Source organism: Serinus canaria, chromosome 13 (assembly GCF_022539315.1).
Source record: "Serinus canaria isolate serCan28SL12 chromosome 13, serCan2020, whole genome shotgun sequence".
NCBI lineage: Eukaryota > Metazoa > Chordata > Aves > Passeriformes > Fringillidae > Serinus > Serinus canaria.
In genome coordinates this window covers 8,171,477-8,198,871 of record NC_066327.1, presented here as the reverse complement: position 1 = coordinate 8,198,871, position 27,395 = coordinate 8,171,477, and the positions used below count along the sequence as shown (strand labels likewise).

At 42.8% G+C, this 27,395-nt stretch overlaps 1 protein-coding gene across 1 annotated transcript in view; it reads left to right on the top strand.

The window, feature by feature from the left end:
- Nucleotides 1-27,395, top strand: part of FSTL4 (follistatin like 4) — a 203,170-nt gene that overhangs the window by 91,722 nt on the left and 84,053 nt on the right. Inside the window, exons 5-6 of the mRNA XM_050979863.1 lie at nt 16,770-17,026; nt 20,509-20,629. Coding sequence (XP_050835820.1) covers nt 16,770-17,026; nt 20,509-20,629 — 378 coding nt within the window. The remainder of the gene's footprint in view (nt 1-16,769; nt 17,027-20,508; nt 20,630-27,395) is intronic.

Sequence of the window (27,395 nt, the reverse complement as noted above, 5' to 3'; positions counted from 1 at the left end):
AAAGGAAATTTCTTTTGGCTCTGCATTTAAAGCAATTGTCAAACATAAATAGTTCTCCTGCCAAGACATCCATTTCCAGGTATTGCCAGCATTCAGGTTAGGAGACTTTAGGGCTAGAAGGGTGACAATGTGACCATCTCCTGCATGAGCTGAAAGGGATGCATCCCTGCTAAAGAACACCATTTAAAACACTGCAAAGAGAAACATTTTAAACATTGCAAAGAGGAAGAAAATAATGAAGCAAACAAGTCCAAACCAGGTGCTGAGGATGTTTTGAAAGCTGTTGGTTCTGACTCATTAGATGCCTTTTTTTTCTGCAGAAAATACTAGTATTTCCCTTGTAATGCAGCACTAAAGGAAGAGCAGTACAGTTCCATTCCTAGAATTTTTATTTTCTAATTTGGAATGTGTTTTTCTTAGAGCATAAGCTTTCCCATGCAGTGGATACTTACTTGCAAAATCACATGTATGTCCCAAGCTTCACTCACTCCTATTAGGGACCTGACTGACACGGTTTAGGGCTGATTTTTGACCTTCAGGTTGCCAGTACTGAATTTGCCAGCAAGCAGCTCCCCTGTATCCTGCTGTCTCAGAGCCGTGGGCAGTTGGGCCCTAGTGTTGCTGCACTGTGTCTTTGTGTGTGCATTATGTACATAAATCTATAGAAAGGTATTATCATGATATGCATGTCCTGCTGAGATGGCTGAATTTGGGGCCATGTGCTGCCACCAAGGTCAGGATAGTTTAGATTAAAGAATTCCCAAGTTTCTAGGTCATTATGCCCAATTCTGGCTTTAGCACACAGAAGGAATAATGGAATTTATTGTCTCCATTAAAGCATGATGTGTGTTAGAGTGATGCCTAGTTATGCTTCATATTTAAACTTGAAAGGAATAAAAACAATCCCAGACATATAGATCAATGTATGTTCCAGGTTCTGAGAGATGCAGCTGGATATTTCATTTTTGTAAGTTTTATAGTCAAAACCTTCATCTGCAGTCTCATAGTGCAAGGCACTAATGGCTGTGAAAAAGCACTGTCAAAAGGTGCTGCTATGGAGAAGGCAAACTCCTTCTCCCCCCAGCCCTTGATACAGATTTGGGATATTTTCAAGCTGATAGGCAGTGTATTAGAAAAGCTGACGTGCAGATAAGCAGTAGCTGATGGCTGGAGCCAAGGGGGATTAGTTTCATGCTCAATGCTGAGGACTGCTCCCATTTTTTCTTTACTAGTGCAGCCTCCACAAGGCTTGGCCCTGTCTCACAGCATTCATGGTGGAATGATGGAGGATGCTGCTGGTGACATCCCTCCCTAGAAAGTGTCCTGATTTGTCAACCTTCTTAGTGCCAAGGCTCCTGCAATTGTACTTTGTCAGCATTCCACTCCTTGAAGGAAATACTGCAGCTGCAGTCTCTTATGACTCAGTCCCTTTGCAGGTACCTCTGCCAGGTGTTTTTTAGATGTGCCATTATCACCATCTTGAGCAGTGCTGTTTGGTTTTTACCTGGGGTGTTCATTGCATCCCTCCCTCGCAGAGCACCAGCCAAGGGAGCCTGTGGGGAGGGAAGTGCCAAGGAATGAGGCATTAGCCAAAGTGTGTTCACTACACCTCCCTCAATTACAAACACTTACAAATACATGCTCGTGGAGTGCGACCCCTTCTCAGATAAAGCCTTCCTAAATGGCTTTGAGGAGTTAATAAATTAAAACTGGGGAAACAAATTTATTTCTGTGTCTCTCTAATTTCTAATAATGGGGTTTTTTTCAAAGTTCAGGCTTAGCTTCCTTAAAATGTATTTTAACCCAGAATCAAAGAATCACAGGTTGGTTTAGATTGGCAGGGACCTTACAGATCATCTCATTCCAACCCCATGCCTTGGGTAGGGAACCTGAAACACCATGGAGATCTTCTACCTGACATGAAAATTGAATTCTTTTGTAAGATGTAATGAAATAAAGTTTTTACATTTGAATATCAGTCAGAAAGCAATTATGCCATAATATGGCACAAAGCTCCCAAGACAAAAGATCCTGATAAAGCCTTGCAGGGAAGGGCTGTTCATTAGCAGGAGGAGACCATGCATGGCTTCCCAAGGCAGGGTTTGGAAGGCTCTGGGACTGGCTTCTTCTGAAGCTTCAAATGCCCAAAGTTTCCTATAACAGCTTCCTCAGGTCTGGATGTGTGGAGTGAACAGCAGATTCTTTCAGAAGGGAGTGAATGAACTGGAAGTCAAAAGGATTAAAGAAGATTCTCAAAGACATGGAAAAAAGGTGACCTGTGGAGTGGCACAGCCAGAGAACAGTCTGGGTTTTTGTGTGTCATAGGAAACAATGATCAGATTTTAATGAGTATTACTAAAGATGCTGCTCCTCTGACATTTGCTGGTTTGCTCAGGGCCCTGGTGTGTGTTGTGTTTTCCATGGATGTGAGAGGTAAGAAGTGGTGGGCACAGTGATGTGCAAGGGAACTGCTGCATTTCTGTAGTTTCACACTGTGTCTGTGGTACAAACATCTCCAGCTGCAGAGGTGGCATTGCTGGTGACCTTCTGCACCCCTTAGCAGAGATCCAGATGTGTAATCTTTCTTTTTTGTAAAAGTCAATGGGTTTACACTGCTGCTACAAATCTACTCACAAATACCACCACCACATTTCATGTATGGGTCACTTGCAATATCTTTGAAATATGAATTAGACCAAGGGGCTGCTGGCTGGTATATTTGGGATGCCAGGATACTGCTTTATGTGAGATAGCAATATATTTTTTTCACAGCTGAAAACAAATTTATCTGACAGCCATAGATATATTTTCTACTTCAGTGATTGCAGCTCAAAACATTTTGTGGTTTTACAAATTCTAGCATATGAAGCATAAAAATTCATAAAAAGAATATTAGTTTGTAAAGTTTTCAGATACTTGGCTGCCATTGTATGAAAAAGAACAAACCTCAAGAGGTTACTTTGGTTGCCTGGAGAAGTTTGAGCTGGGAGCTTTGTCCCATTCATGTGACTGGCCACTGCTTATCAGAGGGCATCAGCCAACAGAGGGAATGGTTAATTTGTTTTCATTCTGTTGATGTGAATGCAGACAAAGCTATCAAATAATGGTCTGAATGTTGTGTTGTTTTTCTTACAGAGGTCATTCCAGCCCAGGGGGATGAGGTTTTTGGTGCCCCTTTCTTTAGGGAGGTCTGGAGGGAGCCTGTTGAGGCAGAGCATGAGCTGTAGCCCTGCAAGGCAGGGACAGAAGTGCCAGTGCCAGCTGTGCTCTGCCTGGACAGGCAGCTCCCTTGGGACCATTGCTCCCTCTGTCCCAGATCTTAAACTCTGCTAATTCCCTCTCAGTGTAGTGCTCTCATGGATCAGAACACAGTGATTTGTCATTCCTGCTTTACCCTGGAATATGGCACTCTCAGTGCTGAAAATCTTGAGGAAAAACATGTTTCCATCCCCTTATTTCTGTGGTAAGAAGCTTCCCTCTGTAGTTTAGTGACAGATATAATGAAAAATCCCACTGCCAGCAGTTGGTGTGGGGATATTGTTATCTTGACAGGCCTCCAGCAGATCTATTCCAGGACTGGTACCCTGAACTGCAGAAAGGTTATTTGATTTGTCAGTAGCAGAGCACTTCCAGTGCTCAGATAACTGTCCCATTCATCATCCATCATTATAGTGCTTAAGAGAAAATATTAAAAAGAAATCCCACAAAGAAAGAGGAGAGGCATTAATCCCCAAAATTCAGCCTGTAGCAGCGGTGAGCTTTTATTTATTCATTCTGTTGCTTGATCTGCTGTATTTGCTGTTCATAACATGGATTTAGAGCAGAAATAAAAATCTTGTTGCTCCTGTTGCCTGGTCTCTGAAGGGAGGGGACAGGAAGCAGTGGTGTGGGTTTGTGGTGTGACTGGGAAGCTAGAGTAGATGAATTTGTGTTTTTCTCTCTGTTGGAGCCCTCAGAGTTGTAAATGCTGCAGCTGCCTTTTCTAGACAGGTCAGGGTGTATTCAGAGGTTGAGTTGAATGCTCTGGTTAATTGGGCAGGTTGGTGCAAAAGGCATTGGAGTCCTCTGCACTGTTTGTCACATGGAGACAATTGGGTTTATCACTTTACATAGCACAGGGCCATTCAGTCATTAAGTGCCACAATTTCACTCTCCAACTGTATTGGTTTCTGGAGTGCCATATGTGTCTGGCACTATATATGTGTGTGATTGTAATAACAAAAATCCAGCTATTCTTTTGCAAACCTTTCTATCTACTAAATGGAGTAATTTTGACCTCATTAAGTTCTGGAGGAGTAGGTAGGCACTGGTGTCTACCTGTTCATGTTGTAAATGTTTCCCTTTAATCTGTTGTTTCTGGACTAATTTAACAGTTTTCTGTGTGAAGTTGCTTACTCCTTTTTAATGCTTTATTTCCCCATTAGAAGTACTTTCTGTCCCTGGTGCATGTTTTCCTCTTCAGAAGTTAACATTTTATAATTGCAGGAACACCCTTTGGGGTGTGTGTTACGGTTCACTAATGAGATGCCTGAGAGGTCTCCTAATGACATCTGAACAACAGGCACAGCACATCCTTATCAGGCCATTGCACACGTCCTGAACAATAATAAATACTCCTGCTTACTGTAATTACATGTGCTGCCCTTTAGTGCTCTGCAGAGGATATGGGAGACTCCACAGTTCAAGTGCAAGGTGGGAAGTGCTGTAAATCAGCAGTGTTTTGCAGAGGATTTCTCTGAATGCCTTGAGGATGTGGAAGGACACACAGTTTTGGGAGAATTGTGGTGATTTCCTCTTGCTTTTGGATTGAAAATGTCATGAGAACTGCTTCCCTGTGTGTGCACATACTCTGTGCTCTTCCTGTTGTAAACATCACACACCTTCAGAGTAGGGATGTTCTTGAGAGAACAGGTAACCATAGGCAGAGGGCTCAGAATTGCTTTAAAAACTCTGTGGTAGAGGATGAAGCTGTTCTGTGGCAGATCCTGTGGTCTTGTGATAGAAGTAAGAGTGTCTCCAAGAAGGTATCAGAGAAAACCTGTGCACACAAATAGCCAAGAAAAAGAAAAAATGTTCTTGACTGCATCCATCACCAAGCATGGTGCATGGTAGCCTTTGCAGTACACATTGCTGGCCTCTTTTCCTGTGCATTCTTCATACAGATAGGACACCAAACAGTAAAAATGAAAAATACCTTTAGTCAGATTCATGAAATCTCAAGCACTGAGTGATAGTGAAGCATTCCTTCTGACAGCAGAGCCAGTGAATTGTTTGGAAAGGTGTTTCAGAGCAGAACAGAATCTGCAAAATTTACATTAGTGCCGGAGGACTTTAATGTTTATTAAAGCTTCCAAATAACACATTTGCTATCTCGAAGTATTTGATAGATGTACCAGTCAGCCATAAAAAAGTGAGCATTGGTTACTTCCCAGAGGAATCCAGACAATTTTGCTTTCTCTAATAGGAATAAGGTAGAGGTTTGTAAAATGTCAAACTGCAGCTTGCGTAGCATCACCAGCTGAAGCAGGCACAGCGAGCAAATGTCCTGTTTATCTAACAAAAGCCTGTTTGGTTTAGTTACTTTAAATTAAAGGGTGTCTGCATTAAAGCACTGAAGACATTTCTCATACAGAAATGAGGAATAAGTGTTGGCTACAGTGATAGGCACGTCTGGCTTCCTGCACACTCACGTGAACTGAGATTCTTCCTCACATAACTGCTGAAGTGAAGAGTGAGTGAAGCTAATCATCACTGATCGTTAATTAACTCTTCCAGTTCATAATGACAGGTTTTATCCTATATGGTTTCAGGTGCTTCGAATGGCCAGAAAGACCTTATTTATTTATTTCTGTCCTGCAGATCTCTCAGGGAGATTTGGCTTGTTACCAAAGCAGCAGTCCCCAGACATTAATGGTCTGAAAGGTTAATTCCCTTCATTTAAAAATAGCAATCTCAGGGATGAAGAATTAAGCAAAAGCACAGCATCAGGTGTAAACTGGTGCTTACTGCAGATGATATTACTGGCTTTCAAACAACTCCTCTGCTTGATGTATTTGGTTTGGGTTTTCCCTTGTCTGTGGCGATATGCATCAAGCCAAGGGTGATAGCTCTTAACTTCTTGTCCATCTCCTGCCTCTGCTGCCTGTGTATTGAGGCTGTAATCCATCACTGACACAGCATCTGATGCTGCTGTGTGTACAGATAGAAGGGTCCCAGCAGATCAGTTGTGCTGTGTTTATTCTGCTGTTTGTGTTTTGGCAGCACTTGAGGCTTTACAGACATGCCAGGAGCTCTCTGAAAGCGCTTTGAGGACCTTATCTGAGAGCCTTTAAATGGATTGGACAGACATGGACAGGGAGAAGTCTGTAGGTCAGTACAGACTTCTCCCAACACCTAAAATTCCCTGCTGACCTACAGCTGTCCTCCAAATACTGCTTCATAGCCCATCACAGTGAAACTGTGCTGATCAGAGCCTTCCTGCCATTGCTGGTGCCCAAAGGTCCAGCCCATGGAAAGAAACCTGTAATCTAACCATCCTTACAGTAAAAGCACAAGGAAATATGTCAAATTAATACCCTCTAGTTAATTCTTGCTAAAAGCAGAGTGTTTGGTTTTACCACCTCTGTACAGACTGAGTGTGGAGGTTCCTGGAGGGTCCCATTGTGCTGCCATGAAGCATCAGGGCTCTGGGATGCACAATTGACCCCAGAAAGTACAGATCACACAAATGGAGATGGCATACAGAGTCATACACAGTAGGTTTGCCTTTAATTACCTTTGATTTGCTGAAGTGATGAAAAAGAAATTCAAGCCTGGATTTATAGAGAACACCCCTGTTTTCAGGAGTGCTGCTGTATCTGGGAGTGGGTCTTTTCACAAATAAGTCAATTTCCTTTTTTTTGGTCTTTTTGTTTTGTTTTGTTTTCCATACTGGAAAGCAGTATTGTTCTGTGCAGTATCTCTTGTGGGTCTGATTGAGAATCCCCAGCACTCACCTTGAACCTGCCCAGTCACCTCTCTTGTCTTATTTTCTTCTCTTTCTTATCCTTTATAAAAACCTCACTGTCTTCCCAGGCTCTTTCAATACAGTGTTTCTCAATCACTGAAGCAATTCATTACACTGTTTGTTTTGGGATGGGATCTTCAGTAATTAGACATTCTTAAGCTATTATTGTTGCTATTTTTTAAAGACCTCTATAAGGGACATTTTTCTCTCCTGCTCCTCTCCTCCCTTATCTGCACCTTAGAATGCAGCATCACTAGTTTAGCTTAGTAGCTTTTAAAAAGCAGAACAATGCAATCTTATTGTATATATAATATAATTTAGAGAGAGTACACAACAGTTACAGAGAGTTGAGTGTGTGAGAGTGTGTGTGTAAGATCACATCTCTGCGGGGAGTAATAGATTTACAGCAGAGTGGGCTGTGTTTTGAGTAAATTAATCATTAGAAACAGACATTTTTCAGCATAGGACTCATGCATAATTCACTCAGGATTTCTGTTATATTTACACTCACCTAATAGTTGAGACAAGGATATAGGAGTTACGAGTTGTTTGCCTTGACTATGTGGTGTTCCTTCATCTGCATTGATGTTCATGACATTGTTTCTTCCCTCTGGTTTGACAATAATTTTTATTTTTTTAACACAAAAATAACAGCTAATACTCAGCAGACAGCAAATATAATCAGTTTTTTTGCTTGTTTGCTTTTGAGCTTTCCCAGCCCAGGCATTGCCATTAGTTGCATCTTCTTTCTGCTAAATAGTTTTTGGGAATGCTGTCTGAGTAGATCTTTGGGAGAGATGTCCTGGTGGAATGAGAGCAATCATCCCCCAGATCATCTAGAAATCCCTGGCTGGGGAATGTGTTTGATAGTACAAAGTAGTGTGTGCCCACCTTGTAGTACCAGGAAGGCTCTGAGCCAGCTCAGGGGTGGGCACTGGATTTTGGAAAAGCCACCCACTGCTGACTAGAAGCCAAAGGTTCTTGCAAACATGGCCACAGCCATTTTGTTGTCAACCACAGAAGGACAAAATTCCCAGAAAAGAGAGAAAACCCAGTCATTGAGAATGTGAGCTGCCTTGGTGAGAGGCGTTGTACCCCACAGCTCCTCGAGAGGACAGGTGTAACGTGAGATGAGCACAGCAGCAGAGCAGGACTGGGAAGGTGATGTGGAGGATGAGACTACATTTGATGTACCAGATATATGTGTAACAAAATTCAGTGGGTGGAAATTGAAGCTAAACAAATTAAAAATAAAATATCTTTGCCCACTGAGACTAAGTAATCATTTGAAAAAATTGCTCTTTGATGCTTAAATTAGGGCTGGAAGCCTTCCTGGGTGGTGTGCAAACAAATTATGGAGCTGCAGCAGGGAAAATCTTGTTGAACTTGGGGCAGGAGGTCAGAGTGTGCACATAATCCCTCTTGGCTTTAAAGGGCTATAAAGCTGTGGCACACTGCCTAGGTGGTGGTAGGCACTTGATAAATGATGTTTATTTTGTGTTTTCCCACCTGCAGGCTTCCTCCTGCCTCCTTCCCTGGGGCTGCTCCTGCTCCCTTCCAGGCAGGACACAAATCTAGAACTTGCCTTTGGACTTGGCAAACCAAGCTGTAATTCTTGGGCTTCCCAAGAAAGGCTGCAAATTCATCCACCTCTTTTTGTGCATTTGGGGCTGAGGCATACGATTCATTTAGCTTTATGCAGTTTGGAAGGTAATTGTTTAAGGTAGGAATAGAGGTTTTGTTTATAGAACTGGGAATTAATATTCTCATGCTGTAAGTTTTTAATATATTTTTAAAACTCTCAGAGTAAAAGATGGGTGCTTTTTCTTGTAATAAAATGAAATATTGAAACAAATATACACCGAGGCAAGCTTTAACTCTTCCAGGTTGTAAATGTCTATTGTTTAATAGTATCTACTTCATGGCATATATTCCATTCCATTTCTGTGATAAATTTGGTGAGCTCCCAGTTGCTGCTAAATTATATATGGATACCTGATAAATGTATATCTTATTAGCTGAAACACATCCCTAAGATAAGCAAGTTAGTTTGGATTTTTATTGTTAATTGAATTTTTTCAGCAGAGGCAACTGAAGGATGTTCATGAATTTGCATGAAGTTAAACATCTGCTCCTCTTAGCAGGAACTGAACCAGAGTTTCACTTAACCTGTAAATTCAACTCAGGAATAAAACAGGCACTCAGCCTTTGAGGGGCTTGGCTGTGTGTAAAGGAGGCAGGCAGGTAATGCTGTGAGGGAACAGGATGTAATTAGCAGCGTTGCCTTAATGTCACATCTGTGGTGTGTGGCTTCCTCTGTGCACAGAGATGTCTTCAGTGGTGTTTGGAGGCAGCAGAACACTCCCTGTGTTGTTATCAGGTGTTACAGGAACACTGCAGTGGGGTTATGTGCAGTGTAATTGCTGCAGAACACAGCCTGGTGTTTTATAGGAAGCTTTCTCTGAATGGTCATTTAAATGGTTGTTATCACTGATTTTTATCTATTAAGATTTGGGTTAATTTCTCTTCATCATAAATTGATTTGCTCAGACCTTGCATAGAATCAGGGAGTCATTAAGGTTGGAAAAGTCCTCCAAGATCATACAGTCCAACCTTGAGCCAAATATCCCCATTGCCACTGTCCCACTGCAAAGTGCTGCATCTGCTCATTTTCTGAACTCTTCCAGGGATGATGACTCTGCCTCTTCCCTGAGCAGCCTCTCCCAAGGTTTAACCACTCTTTGGAGAGTGGTTAAATGGAGAATTTTTCCCTAATATCCAACCTGTAGTGTTTACAGCCTATAAAAATCAGTTGGGAAGATTCAAAACTCACAGATATCTCTAAATTGGAAGAAATTGTCAATTCCAAAAAGGTTTCTTGATGTTCTCCTCCTGCAGCTGCACTTGCTCAGAGGAGTCTGTTCATGTAAATTGTTGAGAAAAGCAGTTATTTTCTTCTTTCCAACCACACAGGAAAACTGGGAGGAAAGTCCAGCCAAACTCTCCATGCATGTGCAGAAACAAGCAATTAAAGGAAGAGAAAGATAGATAGAAAGAGACAGGTAAAAAATTTGCATGGCAGAATGGGGATTTGCAAGGAGACCCCTGAAGAAGTGAAGTCATCTTTAATTTTCCTGTCCCCATGTAAACTTGTTCCGTGGAGTCAAGCAGGCTGTAATGCAGCAGATCATTGGGGTAAAGAGTTCACATAATGTCTCACTCAGGTTCAGCAGTCTGATCTTTTGGGACCACATTTCCACTGTTCAGCCAACACTTTCATTTTGCATGTAGGAAAACGGGCTGGTGCTGATGAGGAATTTTGTCATAAATGGCACAAGAATTAAGGAGCCACACTCAGAAATAAATTAATAACATTTTAGCTTAGTCATTTTCTGATCCTTCTAACAATGCCAGGTAAAACCTGAGTGAAACACAGGGAAAGGGCTGTTTTGAAAACAGAACTTTTTCTCCAACACCTTTAATTTTGTCTAGAAATGTTATTTTCAGTAACTGTATCTTTTTTGCCCTATAGATACGGATGAGAAAACAAATCTCAGCTCTCTCATCTCCTGCACTGAATTTCTTCCTGGAGCTTGGAAACTGCCATAGGAACAGCTGAAAATTGTCAGCGTGGTCTGAGAGGATCTGTCAAATAAATTGACACCCCCAATGCCTCCTGCCTTAGAAATGACACTCTTCAGCCTGCTCCAAACTGCTCTTTATTGCCACATGTGGTGGTGCTGAAGGGTTGCCTAGAAAATTAGTGCCACTGGAGTTCCCCCTTCAGTGGTGGGTTATTTGTGCTGGGCTGTTATCATCCTCCCCGCGGGGACAGTGAGCAGGAGCACTGTCCTGCCCTGGGGGGTGGATTTCAGGCAGGTGGTGGTGAGATCCAGGAGCCAAACGGGGCTGGCAGCTCTGTGTGGGCTGCTGGGTTGTTGTGTCCTGTCTCAGCTGCAGGGATAACACACTGAGTCCAGCCCTGTGCTGGGAGTGGCAGCACAGTGTCAGATTTTCAAGGGCTGCAGCCCAGACCTGAGAGCATGTGGACTGAGTACCCCTGCTCCAGCTGGGTGGGGATGCCACTCAGGGGAAACTTCTGGAGAGTTTTTAAAGGGTCACAAGAAGTTTGAATCTCTTTGTGGTGTTTCTTGATAATCACACACTCTTATACTCAGCCTGGGTGCTAATGGCTGCTCAGCTTCTCTCATGGATTTTAGGAAGAGCTGCAGGTGCCACCTGCCATTCTTGCAGCCCGTGTAGTTTTGCTGAGAAATAGCTCAGGAGCCAGTGGGACTCAAATCCCCTAAAGACTTCTGTGTGTGTTCAGGCTCACATCTGCTGTCAGGGGATCTGCACACCAAGGTCTCAGAGATTGGTGCTCTGTAGGTGTTATCAGATCATTTTTGATATTTAAAGAAGTGCTGACATTTTGAGTAATCACTGTATTGTAAGGCACCTTGCACAGTAATATTTCACTGGGAGATTAGTTTCCCCATCAAAGGAAGCTCTTTGCTTCCTCAGTTTATTTTTATTTTGTACCCTGCATTCCTTTGAAGGACACTTTCATCTCCAGCCTTGCTGTTCCTCTCTTATCTGCTTTTACTCAGAACTGGGTTGAAGATTGCTGTGAGATCCAAGTGTAAAAACCTGCAGCAATTCACAGAAACCAGGAGTAAAATTTTTAAAGAGGACAATTATTGAGGGAGCTGGATTAATGGTCTGTCATCACAATTTAGCTACATTCACCACTGACCTTTCACAGGGAGGATGCTCTTGATAAATGTAGATCATTACTGAGTTCTGACATAAAAACATAATGGCATTCTGTGTTCCTTGGCAGGCTGATCAATATTTTATCTGCCAAAGCATGCAGAAGTGCTAAACAGGATGAATTACGTGGCTGCTGCAAAACAGAGCAAGAAACAGCATTGCTTGGAGCAGAGCATGTAAATTTGACAGTTATTTGCCACCTTTTAGCAAACACACCTTCTTATGCTGGATTTTTCTTTTACTCTTCTTCTGTCCTATTGTTTTTCTTTCCCTGTCTCTTTTTTATTTTTTTTTCAATTCAAACAGTTTCAGGCTTCACTGGGTTTGAAAATGCTCTAAACTGATAAGAAGAGCTTGTTTCATTGGAGATCTTTCCCAGCATGAAGAGGGAAATAATGGACAAGAATTGAAGAATCAGTTTAGGGCATGGCAGAATAGCAATTTTAGCTCATCCAGAATTTGTGTGGGTGTCTCTGTGTGTTTTGGCTCTCCAGCTGTGTGGTGGGGATGGTGCCTGAGTACACACAGGGGGTCAGCTGACAGTATCACACAGGCACCTGGAACACATGTGGTGCCATTTCTGGTGTTTGGAAACAGGGCAGGGAAGGAATGCTTCAAAACCCATCTCTGAATGGTGGTGGTCAGCTAAAATCATAGAATCACAAAGCCCTGTGTTAGAAGAACCCGCAAGGATCATCAAGTCCAGCTCCTGGCCCTGCACAGGATGACCCCAGAAGTCCTTCCACGTGCCTGAGAGCATGGTCCAAATGCTCCTGGGGCTCTGTCAGGCTTGGTGCTGTCACCATTCCCTGGGGAGCCTGTTCCTGTGTGCAAACAGCCTCTGGGGGAAGAACCTTTTCCTAACATCCAAAGCAAACCTCCCTATACAGCTTGCAGTTGTGAGCACAATCCAAGTCCCTGGGAAGCTCTAACAAGGAAACCAAGCTGAGAGACATCCATTAGCAAGACCTACCAAGGAGAGCAGCCTGAGATGAGATAAACTGCTAATGATGAGTTTGTGTTGCAAAGGAAACTGCTGGGGGCAGTCAGCAGAGAGAGAGGAGAGTGGGGATAAGTGAGAGGGCACACAGACAGCTCTTCTGACATTCTTTTTGCTTAACAGTCAGATTTGTAATACCTGGAAGAACAGAACCAGAGGTGGCAGAAGCCTAAAGAGACAGTATTAAATAGATAAAGTTGGTAGATGCTTGGCACAGTGTAAGAAGATTACAGATGTCAGGACAGCAGGAGAGAGTGAGAGGGAAGGAGGGGAAATACAGAGCTTTGCTCTCCAAGACTATAAACCAGCTCAGTGTCAGCAGTCTCTAAGGAATTTAGGTTAGAAGATGCAATAATAATGCTTAGTAAATAAGGGGAAGGATCTTTGCTGCAGGAGAATCTTGCTGTCTTTGGTATTAACTTTCCAGATGTTTTGAGCAGCCTGAATGTGTCTCCTCCCTAACTTGGCTGAGCAGGCAGTGTCTTTTCTAGGACACCCATGTCTGGTTGCTGAACACCTTATTTTGTGTGAAATAAAAAGCATTAGGTCTGGGTTGTGCAGCAGCTCAGCACATCAGCTCAGACATCCCAAGCACAGATAATTTCTGAGCCAACACTTTGGCCAGACTTAGTATTATACTAAGTTGTAGTTTCAGGTCACAGTACTTCAACTGACCTGGAGAAGTTTTCCCTCTGTTCTTTCACTACAGTAAGAATAAGTATATAAATTATACATGTATACTTATATGCATAGATAGATAAATAGATATGAATATAAATTACAGTTGTAGTGCATTTTTCTATCAATCTTTCAGTCCAAAGGAGGAAATTATCAATCTCACACCCTGGGACAGAACTTTATTGGTTTTAGTTGTGTGCTGCTAAACAGCTCAGCACTGCTGGGCTCTGACCAACTGCTTCTGTGTCACTGCAGCCCTCAGATGTCTGGGATGTCAGGGAAAACATGCAAAGGTGTGAGACCCATGCAGTCTGTCACATCCACACTCTGGAGAATGGCTTGGGATCCACTTCCAACAGAGCTGGAGAGTGTGATTTTCTCCAGAAGGAAGTGAAAGTATCGATTTGACAGGGGCTAGAAGCACCTTCTGACTTACTGCCTGCAGCATATGTTAGCAACATGTGAAACTGGACTTTTTTTTTAAATAAGAGACATAATTGTCTTACTGCTGGTTTTCTTTGATGTGTTCACCATGGACTGGCCTTACCCTGCTGTGCAGGATAGGGGTCTGCTGGATCCATGACCCTGAACATAGCAACAGTGTGATGGGAAAAATGTAATATGAGTTTATAGCAGGATTTGGGAATTGCTGCCAGCAGCTGTCCCCAGCTCTGTCCTTCTGTGCTTTCCTTTATTTCACTCTTAGTGCCCATCACACTTCCCTGGAAGCTGCAGCATGGCTGTGACCCCCAAGGTAATGTGAGCCCCTCCAAGGTAGATGGGCACATTTACCTTGGGCTGGCTGGCAGCCCAGATCAGTGTGCAGTTTTTCAAGAAGAGCAGTTTTGTGGTGGCTTTGTTTTCTGGGCATGGAAGAATGCAGGAGGGTTGTAATTCAGTGAAAGGAGATCACTGTCCCCTGGCTCACACCATGCTTGAGGGAACTGGGGGGTTCAGCCTGAGGAAAGGAGGCAGGGACACTTTCTCCCTCTCTACAACTTCTTGAAAGAAAGTTGTAGCCAAGAGAGGGTCGACCTCTACTCCCAAATAGTAGATGACAGGATGAGAAGAAATGGCTTCAAGTGGTACCAGGGGAGGCTTAGGTTGAGGATTAGGAAAAAATTCTTTTGGATTGACTCCATCCAGCCCAGGATCATGGTGGAGTCCCCATCCCTGCAAGTGTGAAAAAAACCCCTGTCAGTGTGACACTTGGGTTAGTGCTGAGGGAGGAAGGCTGGGAAAGCCTTGCCCAGGTAACAGCAAATATCTACCAAAAGAAGTCCCAGCTGTTGAAGACAAACCTGGAGGGTGTAAAGGAAGAATTGCTTTGGCCTGTCCTTGGGGGAGCACAAGGTAAGAGGGTGAGCCCACCAAGGTGTCACCATCTACATTGCCTGTAGCACTGCTGGTGCTCACTAATGGAAACCACAAAGCAGAAACAGAAGTGGAAGAAAATTAAATCATTTTCTCTACCCTCATCAGCCCTAGATACATTTCTGGGATTATGTTTTGATTGAAAATAAAATTCCAGATAAGAGAAAAAATACTATTGCAGTAGCTAAAACATATATACAACAGAATAGCTTAACTAAATGGGTACAGTAATCAGGTTTTCTCTTCAATAAGCTGGTGATTGAATAAAAAAAAATATACTGCCTTCTCAAACCATCAAATGACATGGTTTGAAATAAAGAAGTCAAGAATAATAAACTCAACTAATAGCAGCTGAATAGCCTTGTTTTTTCTGTAAAACAAGAATGATCCCAAGTGGGACCCAGTGCTTTTTGGAGGTTGTTTAGAGGGAAGGAAAAATTTATCAGCTGCTTAATATCCCTGAGCAGCAGGAAGCTCTCCAAACTAGATGGGACTGAGTTCAGGGCAGGAAATAAGCCTTGTCTTGCAGTTCTTGTTCATGTAGCAGGAGGGCACTGACCTGACTGGTGAGCACATGTTCAGCCTCTGTGTCCTCTCTCACCTTCTCAGGTCATAATGCTTTGGAAGTTGTGAGCACAAAATATGAAGGGTGAAAAAAACCTTGACAGTAGATGGGTTTTCTATCAGAGAAGTGCCTCCCACCTGGAATTTTAATTGGGTTTCAGTTGGAGAGGGACCAAGAGGTCCAAAATATTGCAGCTCAGCAAGAAAGGGACAGGAACATTAGTTGTCACTGTGCCAGATTCTTCTGCTGTTTTTCAGAGGAATAATGTTTGGAGTCTTTGGGGAGCTGATCTACAAGGGTATTGTCCCTGAAACTGAAGTGGGACCATGTTCTCTTAGATTTAAGCTTAAATCTTAGATTTAATCCTACAGGATCAGTGATGGGATTTAAAGAAAAGCTTTGTTTCAAACCCAGTATTGCAGAAAGTAAGGCTTTTACATTCTAGGGAAGTTACACTATGGACATAAGGACATCTGAGGGGAACAGCTGGAGGTGCTGATGCTGCTGGTGGGGTGTGGTTGGTACCCACAGAGTGTGGGACAGCTGGAGCCTGAGGGTGCTCCAGGGTCTGCTCCAAGGCTCCTGCAAGGCACCAGGTGCTGTGCTCTGCACTAAAGAAAACAGATTTGCACAGAAGGGCAGCTGCCAATTCTCATTCTGCTGAGCTCTGCCAGCCAACAGATGAGCAGAAAAGGGGCAGAATATCTTGTACCACTTTGGGTATGTGGATGCATTTCCTTGAGGAGGGAAAGAGCTGTGGATGGCTGCAGGCACAGTGAGAGCTTTCAGGGGCAGGAGAGTTCAATCCGATTTCTTCAGCCAAGCCAGAGTCACTCCAGGGAGTGTCTTGAGGACTTTTCCCTGGTAATAACTCTTTTCCCTGGTCAGGGACAGGACAGAGTTTATTTCAGCCTGCAGTGGGGTGATGAGAGCAGGCACTGGTGACACCACAGCTGCTGGGGCTCCCCACAGCCCTGCACTCCTCACTGTCCTTCCTCTGGCCTTCTACCACCCCAGGCTGTCTATAAGGGTTCCTTGATGACATAGGGTGACAGTCTGAGGTACCAGCTACATTAGTGGAACTTTCTAAACCTCAGCTTCTCCAGGTTTATTTTTTACTTTACGGGATAAATTTATTCATATAGAAAAGCATAGAGCCAATTTAATATTTGTTGGAGTTACAAAACTGAGTGTGGCAGTCTGTAACAGAAGCCCTGTAAAATCTGGAAGGGAACATGCTGGAGAGTATCCCTGACAGCAGGATTTAGAAAATCTGCCAGCTATTACAAAAGGTAACAACTACAGGAGCTCCTCAAGCGCAGAGCTGAGCGGAGCTGAATATGCAGATGTATGTGCCTCATTTTTCCTTTTAGGACCTCAGTCCTTTGAAGAGATCCAGGTCAATGCACGTGGTGCAGTAATGCTGTCTTGTCTCTCAGGGAGCAGCTGCACAATGGCAGACTACAGCCGGCTGAAGAGCATCCTGCTGGACCTGCAGGCTCGGCGGCAGAGCCCGCCCGGCAGCCTGGCCAAGGACAGGCCAGCCCAGAAGCACTTCCTCATTGAAGAGCTCTTTAAGCACTTGGATCTGAACAGTGATGGGCATCTCAGCAGCTCTGAACTGGCTCAGGTAGGTTCATTGTTCAGTGAGAATGGAATTATGAAGTGGATTTTCATTCAGAGTGTGAATTGAATGTAACACAGCAGCACTCTGGTGGGAATGGTCATTTGTACCTGTCCAGTCAGCAGCAAGTACAGGAGGAAAGCCTAACACAGTCAGTGAGTCTAAGACAGTCAGTGAGTCTCTCTCTGCATCTCCCAGGAGTCAGCATTGTCTCAAGCATTTGAGACAACTCATCTCCAAACAAAAACTGTGGCAGCTTTCCAGCCCCATCCATACTCCTCAAAATAGATAATAATCCTTGCTCTGCTAACTGACATCTTCTGAAGCATTTCCAGTTAGCTGGCTTGGGGAAAATCAATTTAGATTTTTTTAGGTGCATGTAAGTTAGGCAGCAATCTCTTAGTTCTCCTCCCTGCCTTCTGGACTGTGCATTAGCATAGAGTAATGTGACAGCAGAGTTGGGATGTTTGTCAACAGGTATATTGTCCTAATATTCACACAATTCAGCATCCTAGGCAGATGCTGAAATGTGGATTAGCAGAAATTGATAGAAAAGGTAAGAGCTTGAAAAAAGGATTATTTCTAATTTCAGGCATGCTGTGCTGTTGGAATTCATCTCCTTGGTAAAGTGAATCAAACAGCTGTCCTGGGCACTCAGCCTGGGCACTCTGTGTCCTCAACTTGCTCTTTGCACGTGCAGACCTGGGAAAACAATCCTGTGAAAGGTCTTTCCATTCCACTATGTCATCCATGAGAAGAATTAGAAGCAAATGCCTCCTAAGAGCCCTTTGAAGCCAGTCCTATCTAGGACCTGGTCCAGTTTCCAAAGCTGTTCCTTCATAGAATTATGGAATAGTTTGGGTGGGAAGGGACCTGAAAGCTGACCTCATTCATGGGCAGGGACACCTGCCACTGGACCAGGTTGTTCAAAGTTCACCCTTGAGTGTCTCATCTGCACTCTGGCTTCCCAGGGAGCACAGAGTGTGCTGCAGGCACGAGCCTGCTCCTCCCTGAGCTCACTCCTCTCCAGGGCAGTTTGTGCTGCATTTTACTCCTCAGGCTGTTGACAGGATGCTTGATCCTTTCCACACAATGCAAAGTGTCAGCATAAATTCCCTTAGATCTCAGGGCTATGAATATATGCAATATTTCCTCTGAAGGCAATGATTTTTTCATAAAGACATGGTAGCTATACGAAAACACTTTAATCTGAATTCAAAGCCAGATTTTACATAGTGGCATCTAAGTGTCTGTTCTATTGTCCTATGTTTGGTTTTTTTTTGCCCTTTTTACATTAAAATTATTTTATTAGGATTTTAAAGCTCTCATGGAAATAAAGGTTTGGCAGCCTGCAAGCAATTGTTATTGCAGAGGAGCTCAGGCAGTGCTGTAAGCTCTGCCTCGAAGTTCCTCTGGGCTTTGTTTGCAGATGTGCCTGGAGCCCAGGTCTCTCTTACAAGTGCAAACACAGACATTGGCTATTCTTATTTTAATTCTTCTCACTGTTATCAAAATCAGAAAATGTGCCTGAACATCTGGAGCCCACTACAGTTTGATGGACCAGAGTAAGTTCATCCCTAGCCAGGAGCCCTCTCACCCAACCATTCTCCACGCAATCTGGCCTCCAGCATGGCTGAGCTGACAGTGGGATCACCCCTCAATAGGCAAAATAATGCCTATTAATGCACAATTTAGATAAGCCAGGAGTGCTTTTAGTCCTGAGCTGAGTGGCTCTGGTCCTGGTCCCCTTGGTGGCTGCATGGCTGAGTCCCAGCCAGGCTGGGAACACATCTGTGGGCAGCTCTGGGCTCTCACAGCAGAAGGATTCACACTTTGTTTGTAGCATACCAATTCTTTATTTTTCTCTTTAAAAAGATGATTTTTATGTGCTCTTACAAGATCAGTTTATCCACCCAGGTTTCAAGGTTTTTGGGTAACGAGCAATTTTTAATTACCCAGGTTATAGTCTTAACAGAACTATTCTTGCCTCTTTCTTAGGTAGATTTGTAATTGATTTGCATTAGCTCTCTATTTTGAAGCTCTCTGCAACTTTAAGTTTCCCCCAAAGATGGGAATTTCATTGCCCATGGGCAGAGGAAGCTGAGCTGAACGTGATGCAGTGAGATCTTGTTCCCTCTGGCTGCTGGATGAGCTGGTGCTGTGCCTTTGCTTTGTTTTATTTAAAAGAAAAATAGTCTCTCGAGCACTATAACTTTGTCTGCAGGAAAAAACTCAAGGCAGGTAACTTGCACTGCTGCAGTAAAAAGTGATTTTTAAGACCTGGAAGTGGATCTTTAGGAGGCTCATTGCAGAGGGATTCACCCCACAGGAGAGTCTCTCCAGGGGGGATGGTCCTTCCTGATCCAGAACCCATCTGTGTCTTCTCCACAACTGAATTGCTTTGAGCAAAACAATGGCCACAGATGGCCCATCCCCTTCTATTTAGAGCTGGATTGCCTCCTGTCTGCTGGTAGACCCTATCCAATATTTTCCCTCTGGACCCAACAGTGAAATTGCCATGTAGTTTTGCAACCATGGATATATAAGGCTATTAACAATGGTGGTAATTGGAATATTATTTCCATTTAAATCTTTAATGTATTTTAAAGTCAGATTCATAAATCTACTAAGTGTGTCACAGCTGAAGTGTTTTCCACTGGTTTTTTTCCTGACATTAAATCAAAAGGACTAGTAAAAACTTGTCAGTCTTATAAAAAGTTAATCAATTTTCTATACAAAGGGTAGACAGAGGGAAATTTCCATCTTTAGAGGATTGATTTTGGAAGTTATGGTTGATCTCACTTTTATTGAATATTTTTTACTTGCTAGGTGAAGGGTCATTTTTTTAGGATTATTACTTTAAATTGCTTCAGCATAATGGGTCAAGACTAGAATAGTAAATAAAAGAATCCCTGGCCTACAGGAAAAAGCTTTCCTGTCTGGAAGATGCAACAGTTCAGCAATTTTCTTCATGTTTTGCAATAAATTCAGAGAACTCAAATGAAATGCTGATAAAACAAAAGAAGCAAAGTGTCAGGGGTTGGGAAAGCACATCAGTGTTGAGTACACATCCACTGTTGCCTGTTCTAGTCCTAAAATCAGGGAACACCATTTTGTCCTTACTTACAAAGGAGAAAGGAGAAGCAGACTTTCCTTTTTCCCTGTTGAATATTTATTCTTCAGTCCATTTTCAAAACGAAAATGCTTTTCTGTGCAGCTGGTAAAGGAAGGGGCTCTTCAGTCCATGGTCCATGAAGTGCTGCAGGAATACGAATATCTTGCTAGAAGGCAAATATATAATGGTAGATATGGTAATCTATCTGTCTGTCTGTCTGTCTGTCTGTCTGTCTGTCTATCTATCTATCTACCTACCCATCCATCTACCCATCTACCCCAAAGGTCATTCCATGGGGAATCTGCCAGGTGAGCCCTGCCAGCAGTGTGTAGCATTGCATTACATGTAAGGTTACCTGTTCTCTCTGCTGCAGCTGATGAAGAAGGAGGACCTGGAGGGTGATTTACTGGGTTGTACACTTGAAGACCTTCTCCAGTTTGATGATTACAACAATGATGGCCACCTGACCCTGCAGGAGCTCTACACAGCCTTCCGTGAGTCCCTGCTTTGGTCTGTCCTGGCTTTTGAAGCATGGCAGTATCTGTGAGTCTTCCTAGACATGGTCAGCCAAGGTGATCTGATCCCTTTTTTGTCTTTAATGCCATGAAAACACTTGGCAAGGCTTGTTTCCAAGGTGTCTGTGCTCCTCAGCATGGAGCAGGAGGTTGGAACAGGTGTGTCAAGTTTATTGTTTTCTTCTGTGTCTTGTTGTGCTCCTTGTTGATGGCAAGGGAGAGATGGTGGTCTGGCCAAGGTCTGTAGACCTGAGTATGAGGTTTGATTAACCCTAAAGAAACAAGATGGAAATCTGTCCAAAGGGCCTCTGGTAAAATGAGTTAGTTTGCTGTGGGGAAGGTGTTTACTGAATATTTTGCCTGGGAATTATGTTTTCTACATTTTGTTTCCATGTTAATGAGTGTATTAGAGTGTGCAATTGTGATACAAATCTCAGCATCCTGTACAAGGATCTGGGGATAACAGAGCTACTTAAACAGTGGGATATAATAAGTACTTGAGTTATCCCATTTATCTTCATAAATTTATGCTCTTGCTTTAAGCATTTGTTGAAGTCCTTCCCTGGAAAAGGCTCACTGTCTCCTTCATCTGAGTGATAAAAGTTGTATTGTTGCCCGTTCCTTTGGAATACTAAAGAAAAAGGGACATGGGCAGGGTTATTCATTAATCAGGACAGTGAACTGCAGAGAACTTGGGTGTGGTTAAGACATTGTGGCTAAAACTGAAGCAGGATTCCACCCTTGACTCTGTTGAGTTCAAGGAAAGGGCCAATAACAAGTTGGTTCCCTCTTAAGCAGGATCCTTTTCTAAAGAGAGTAATGTCTGTTTTCTTGATTTACAGCTGTTCTTTAAAAATCCCAATTTAGATAATAATCACAGAATGATTTGGGTTGGAAGGGACCTTAAAGATTATCAAGCTCCATTCCCCTGCCATGGGCAAGGACACCTGGCACTAGACCAGGTCACTCCAAACCCTGTCCAAGCTGGCTTTGAGCACTTCCAGGGATGGGACAGCCACAGCTGCTCTGGACAACCTGTGCCAGGGCCCCACCATCCTCACAGGGATGAATTCCTTCATAAAACATCCAGTCTAGCCCTGCCCTCTGTCAGTTTGAAGCCATTTCCCCTTGTCCTATCATACCATGCCCTTGTCACAAGTCCCTCTTCAGCTCTCCTGTAGGCAGCCTTTAAATATTGGAAGGTGTTTAAAGTGCTTTAAGATTAGCCCCAGTTGTCACCATGGGCCTGTTTGAACCACACATGCTTTTAATTCAACACAGCAGATATACAGCAAAACATAAAATCTCATACATTAAGAAAGCATAAAGTGTATTAACCCAGCTATAAAGGCTTGACATGCAGTTATTTGGGAGCATACTTAGATCAATGGGTTCTCAAAGTCACATCAACTTAAACCTAAATTCCAACAGTTATTTCCAAGGGTTTTGGTTCAGGGAATTTTAAGTAGGCAATGAAAATAAGACAAGTGCAAAATATTAACCAATTAATAGCAATAATATTGATAAACTGCACAATTATCGTAACAAAACACAAGCTGTAACAGGGACTGTTTGTCAGAGGAATTTTGTGTCTGAACAGAATTGCTCACCAAGTGAAGCTGAAAACTAGACTGACTTCCCCATTTTCAGTTTTCCCAGAATCCTGACTTTTATCAAGAGCAGGTAATGGCTCACCAGCTTTTAATTTAAAACCAAAGATAATTGCTTGCAACTTTTGAAATTCTGGGGAACCTGGAAGCAAATTTAGTGCCTGAAGTATATTTCTTCCCTCTACTTTATTAAATGATGGAGGAAAAAATACTTTAAACACTTAAGGGCACTCTTTGGTTTATGAAAATTTTGTTTATCAGATTTCTGCTTTGTTATGAGTCAGGATTTGGCTTGCAGCACTAGTTTAAAGGAGCATCAAATGTGCATCCTGCACATTTCCCCTATTTTTTTGCCTATTAGAGAGATCTTTTTGTTGCTTGAAGTTCACCCAAGCCATGAATTGTGGCTGCCACAGGCTGGCAGCAAGGTATGGGCAGGGCTGCACAGCAAGCTGAGTAACATAATTACCAGAATTCAGTGACATCAGAAAGTCTCAATCTAATTTAGCCCCTCAAAAACTGTCACATCTGTTTTGGTGCTCTGTTGCACTGGTGGAGTGTTGCAGTGTTGGAAAGGTTTGAAAACGACCTTGATAATGTGAAGAGCTTCCCAATCTGACATTCTTGTGCTGCATTAGAAGTTGTATTTCATTTTAGAGAGTGTTCTGCCTTGCTGTAACTCACAGAGCCCCAGGCTGGCCTCTTTCTCTCACTCCATGTGTGTCTCTTCCTTTCCCTTGATCCATCCTCTCCTCTAAGACCCTCAGGGACCCAAAAGTGATTTTTCTTCCTCAGCATGTTGATCATCTGGAAATAAATGAAAAGAGCATGAATGAGAGAAATCCAGAGTCTTGGATTTTCTGAAATGTGGTTTTGCCAGTACCAGCACTACATCTAATAGGTGCTGTCTGTAATCATAACTTCTATCCATGCTAATAGTTTTCTTACACATTTTAATGCACAGTTTTGGATTATGGACAGAAATAGTGGCCTTCTTTCTAAACCTACCATCTTTCTTCTGGTTTTCTGAAAGTTCTTTTGTTCCTCAATCCCAAGAATAGAACTGTTAAGCATTTTCTTGCATCTATGAGGATGACTAGAAATATCTGTTAACGCAGGATTAAAGTGTCAACTTTCAAATTGCCTTAATCATACACAAGTAGTGCATGAGACAGATGAAACACTCTCCTGGCAGCTCTGGTAAGAACCACTTGTAGGTGTCTTCTAATTCCTCATTAATAATTTTTTATTAGATAAGAAGTCTCAGGACCATAATTAAAAAAAAAATTGATATGATGATCTTGAGATTTCTCACATGCCAAAAATAGAGTACTAGAAAGATTATTTGTCTGTTGTCTTTTCTTCAAGTTGTCACAAAGATTCAATACATGACTAATAAATGAAAGGCTTAGATGTCATAAGAGCTAAAGCAGTGCATGCATCTCATTAATCAGCACAGAGACAGCCTGGTGAGTTGGCGAGCACATCACCCAGCTGAGTCACACTTTTAGGAATGCTCAGATGGGTGGTTTTTGGATATAACTTCTGGCACTGTGTCTGACTGGAGGTCGTTAAAATTAGGCAGGACACTTCTGGCATTCCTGTTGTCTTCCTGTTTAATGGGCAAGTGGCAGGCTGGCAGATGTGAAAGCCCAACCTAAGGAAAAAAATCTATGTAATCTTCTAGATCTGTATCCTCATCATCATCATCAATATGGACAGGTTAATTTGTAATACAGATAATTGAGGGAGAGGGAAAAGATGCATCCCATCAAAATGCCTTTATCCTGTCAACACTGTTTAGCTAATAAGGAGTTATTAAACCAACAGTAAAATCCCCTTAAATTCTTGATCATGGCCCATTAAAGTACTTTCCTGATGTCATAGGTGGACCAAAACAACCTACAAAGGAAGTTTGAAAGAAAAATTGTTATTTTTCAGTCCAGTCGTTATTTGCCGTGGTCTGCTGCATGTAAGTTACATGTAGAGAGAAAATTGCTGTTTCTGTAAGATGAGAGGCATGCCACCCATGGATATATTGCTATCTAAAGAACACAAGCAGGGACATTTTTCCTGCAGGAATGACTGCAGCAGCAGCTGCAGGATTAATGTGCTCTTCTCTTAACTCCAATTAAGGAGTATAAGACAATGTTTTTCTTTACTCCCTGATTCTGTTTTAGGCCAAATCTTCCTTTTTTAATATGTCCTTAATATTAACCAAAAAAGCACAAGGAAGAAGTATTAAAGGAGATGTACACACTTTCAGCAGGAGGGCAGGGAAATGCTGGGTCACAGCCAGGGAGGGTGGATGGTGCCAGCCCCACCATGGGCTGGGAGACCAGCTGGAATTTGAATGAACTGGGTGAAAAAATGAATTTGAGAGCCTGGGCTGGGCAGAGGTGTCAGGTAAATCACTGCCAATGCAGAGGCAGTGTGGGACTGGCTCCAGATTTACTGCAGTGATCCTAAAATCTCCAGGAGTTGTTCTCCCCACAGCTGTGTGGTGTGGAGAAGGGAGCAATCCATTCCTGATTCCTCCAGAGGCTCATTAGAAGTGGAGTGGAAGACAGATTTATTTTTGAGTTGTGCATGTTTCTGATTCACTAGAAACTACTTTAGGACAGAGCTTTTAATTGTCCCAAAATTGTGGGGGTCAGTGCTGACTGGGTAAAAGCAAAGCTCTGCATTGAGAAACAGGGAGTGAAACATAAAAAGGGACTTGCAGGGTCAAGCGGGAGAGGAAGGTGTTGAGGGAAGAAGAAGCTTTCAGCAGGGTATCTGTTCTTGGTAGATATATCAGTGTATCCAACTCTATGGTCTCATAATAAACAAGGTGATAATGGTGAATAAATACTGTTTGAGGAAAACAAATACCTCTATTTGCTCTGGGTGGGTGTGCATGCACTCCACACACGTGTGGCAAGCCAGCTGTTCCAGCAGCAATTGCACTGTAAAATCCACGTTCAGATGAAGTGTTTATTCACAAATTCACAAAGCTGTTCTTGACGGCACAGCACCTACAGTCAGGTATTTGTTGCTGTTTCCTTCCAGCTGGATTGGTCAAGCCCAGATAATTACATATTGTGAGATAAAATGTTTTGCTTGCAGTGTTTTCTTCAGCAGTGTTGTAGCAACAGTTATCTACAGAATCAAATTATAGTTCTGAAATATTGACAGTTTGTGCCCCACGCTCTCCCTCTCCCGCTGTCATCTCCCTGGGATGTGATTTTTCTTTCATGTTGCTGCAGATATTGGTACAAACTTGGAAATAATTCATTAGCTTACCAGCATTGATTGCTTCTGTGAGCGATGTGATATCCCAACTTCAAACACTGCTGGGCAAGCAGGGGAGCAACAGCCTCTGCTTTTGGTTTGATGTGGGGTTAGAGGAGCTACTCAGGAAAGAAATGAGGTTTCCTTTAGCTGGCCAAAGCAGCCCATTCCTGATTGCCTCAAGGAATGGTCTGCAGATGTGTTGCAGAGGATGAAGGCAACTTATTGGGCATTTAGTGGTAGTTGTAATATTGTTGTTATTATTGTAACTGTTATTATTTTCATTATTAGCATATTAATACTATTTTAATAATGCAATCTTATAGCAGAAGCAAAACTAAAAAGATAAAAAAGTCAGAGGAAAAAGCAGAAATTGAAAACAATTTGGCTTGATTCCTGCAGGAAGTGCCAAGTGGCTGAACTGGGATGACAGAAAAACCCAACAAGCACCCAAGTCAATGGAACAGCCCTTTGTCACCAGCATTCCCATGGCTGAGCCATGACATCATCCTGGATTTTTAGGCATTTTAAGGATGGAGCTGGTGTGTGTTGGAGGCAGACACAGCAGCTCAGCACAGGGGAGAGTGCCCAAAGACTTGTGAGTGAGCAGGGCTGAGCTCTGGGCACGTGCTCAAGGATGGAGGTGCCTTTGATCAGCTCCTGAGATCTCCCTGCTCAATATGTTTTGACTTTAGATCGTTTTCAGAAGCTCCTAACTCCTTGCCTCACTCATAAATGCAGTGTAAGATGCTTGGCTTGAGCACTAGGAATGATCCTGCTGCATCTGGAAATGTAATTTTTGTCTGGTAGGATGCCTCAGCTGGGGATATCACAGTGAGTTCTTCTGTACTGGATTTTAGTGGGCAGCTACTTCTTGAATGTTGAAAATTTTCTTGCTTGGATTTTCTTTTTTTTCCTTCTTTTTTTTCCTCCCTTCCTATCAAAGAAACACATTCTGCAAAGAAAAAGGGTTGATTTCTTTTTCTGTCTGTCTTTTAAAGCTCTTCTCATTGTGAAAACCTTTTGCCCTTCAAGTCTAAAATATATCTCAGGGCTCCAGCAAAGTGCCCTGCATTGTTTGCAGTTCCACAAAACAGCTGTCAGAATCAGGTTTGTTGTGTAGTTTCAATTGTTTTGCTGCATTTTGAACAAAATGTATCTTCTCAGAAAAAGAGAAAAATCAGAATTAATTTTTAGCAAGAAAGACAAGTTTAATCTAAGCAAAAAGGTTTCAAAAGCTAAAATGTGGTTCCAGAGAAAAAGTTAAAAGTGCTCAGATGAAGAATAATTATGTTCTATGTGGATGCATGCTTGCCAGTGGAGAGAGGGACATGGTTTTGCCTTGGGCTAAAAAGAGAAATGTTTCCATGTTCAGATCAGACATTAATTCATTTAATCAGGGCTGCTGCTCAGCTTTGTACTACACCCACTTTATATATTTTGGCATTATGACTTCAGTTAAGAGAGCCTCCTCAAATAAAATTTTAGCAGAATTCTGGTAAACATAGATGTGGTTAGAATGATTGTGGTTTCATGTCAAGAATAGAGGCCAGATTTTTTGATGGAAATCCAGGGAGGGTGACACTGGTTTGGCTGTTCCCACATCAGAACTCACACACTCAGGTGTCAATTGCCAAACTCCAGTGGTTTTTCCAATAGGGAAGCACAGAATGGTTTGGACTGGGAGGGACCTTAACCTCATCCTGTCCTAACCCCCTGCCACGGGGACCCTTCCACTGGGACAGGTTGCTGTTCCATCCAACCTTGAGCATTTCCAGGGGTGGGACAGTCACAGCTTCCCTGAACATCATGTGCCAGGGCCTCACCACCCTCCCAGGAAAGAATTTCTCCCTAATATCTAA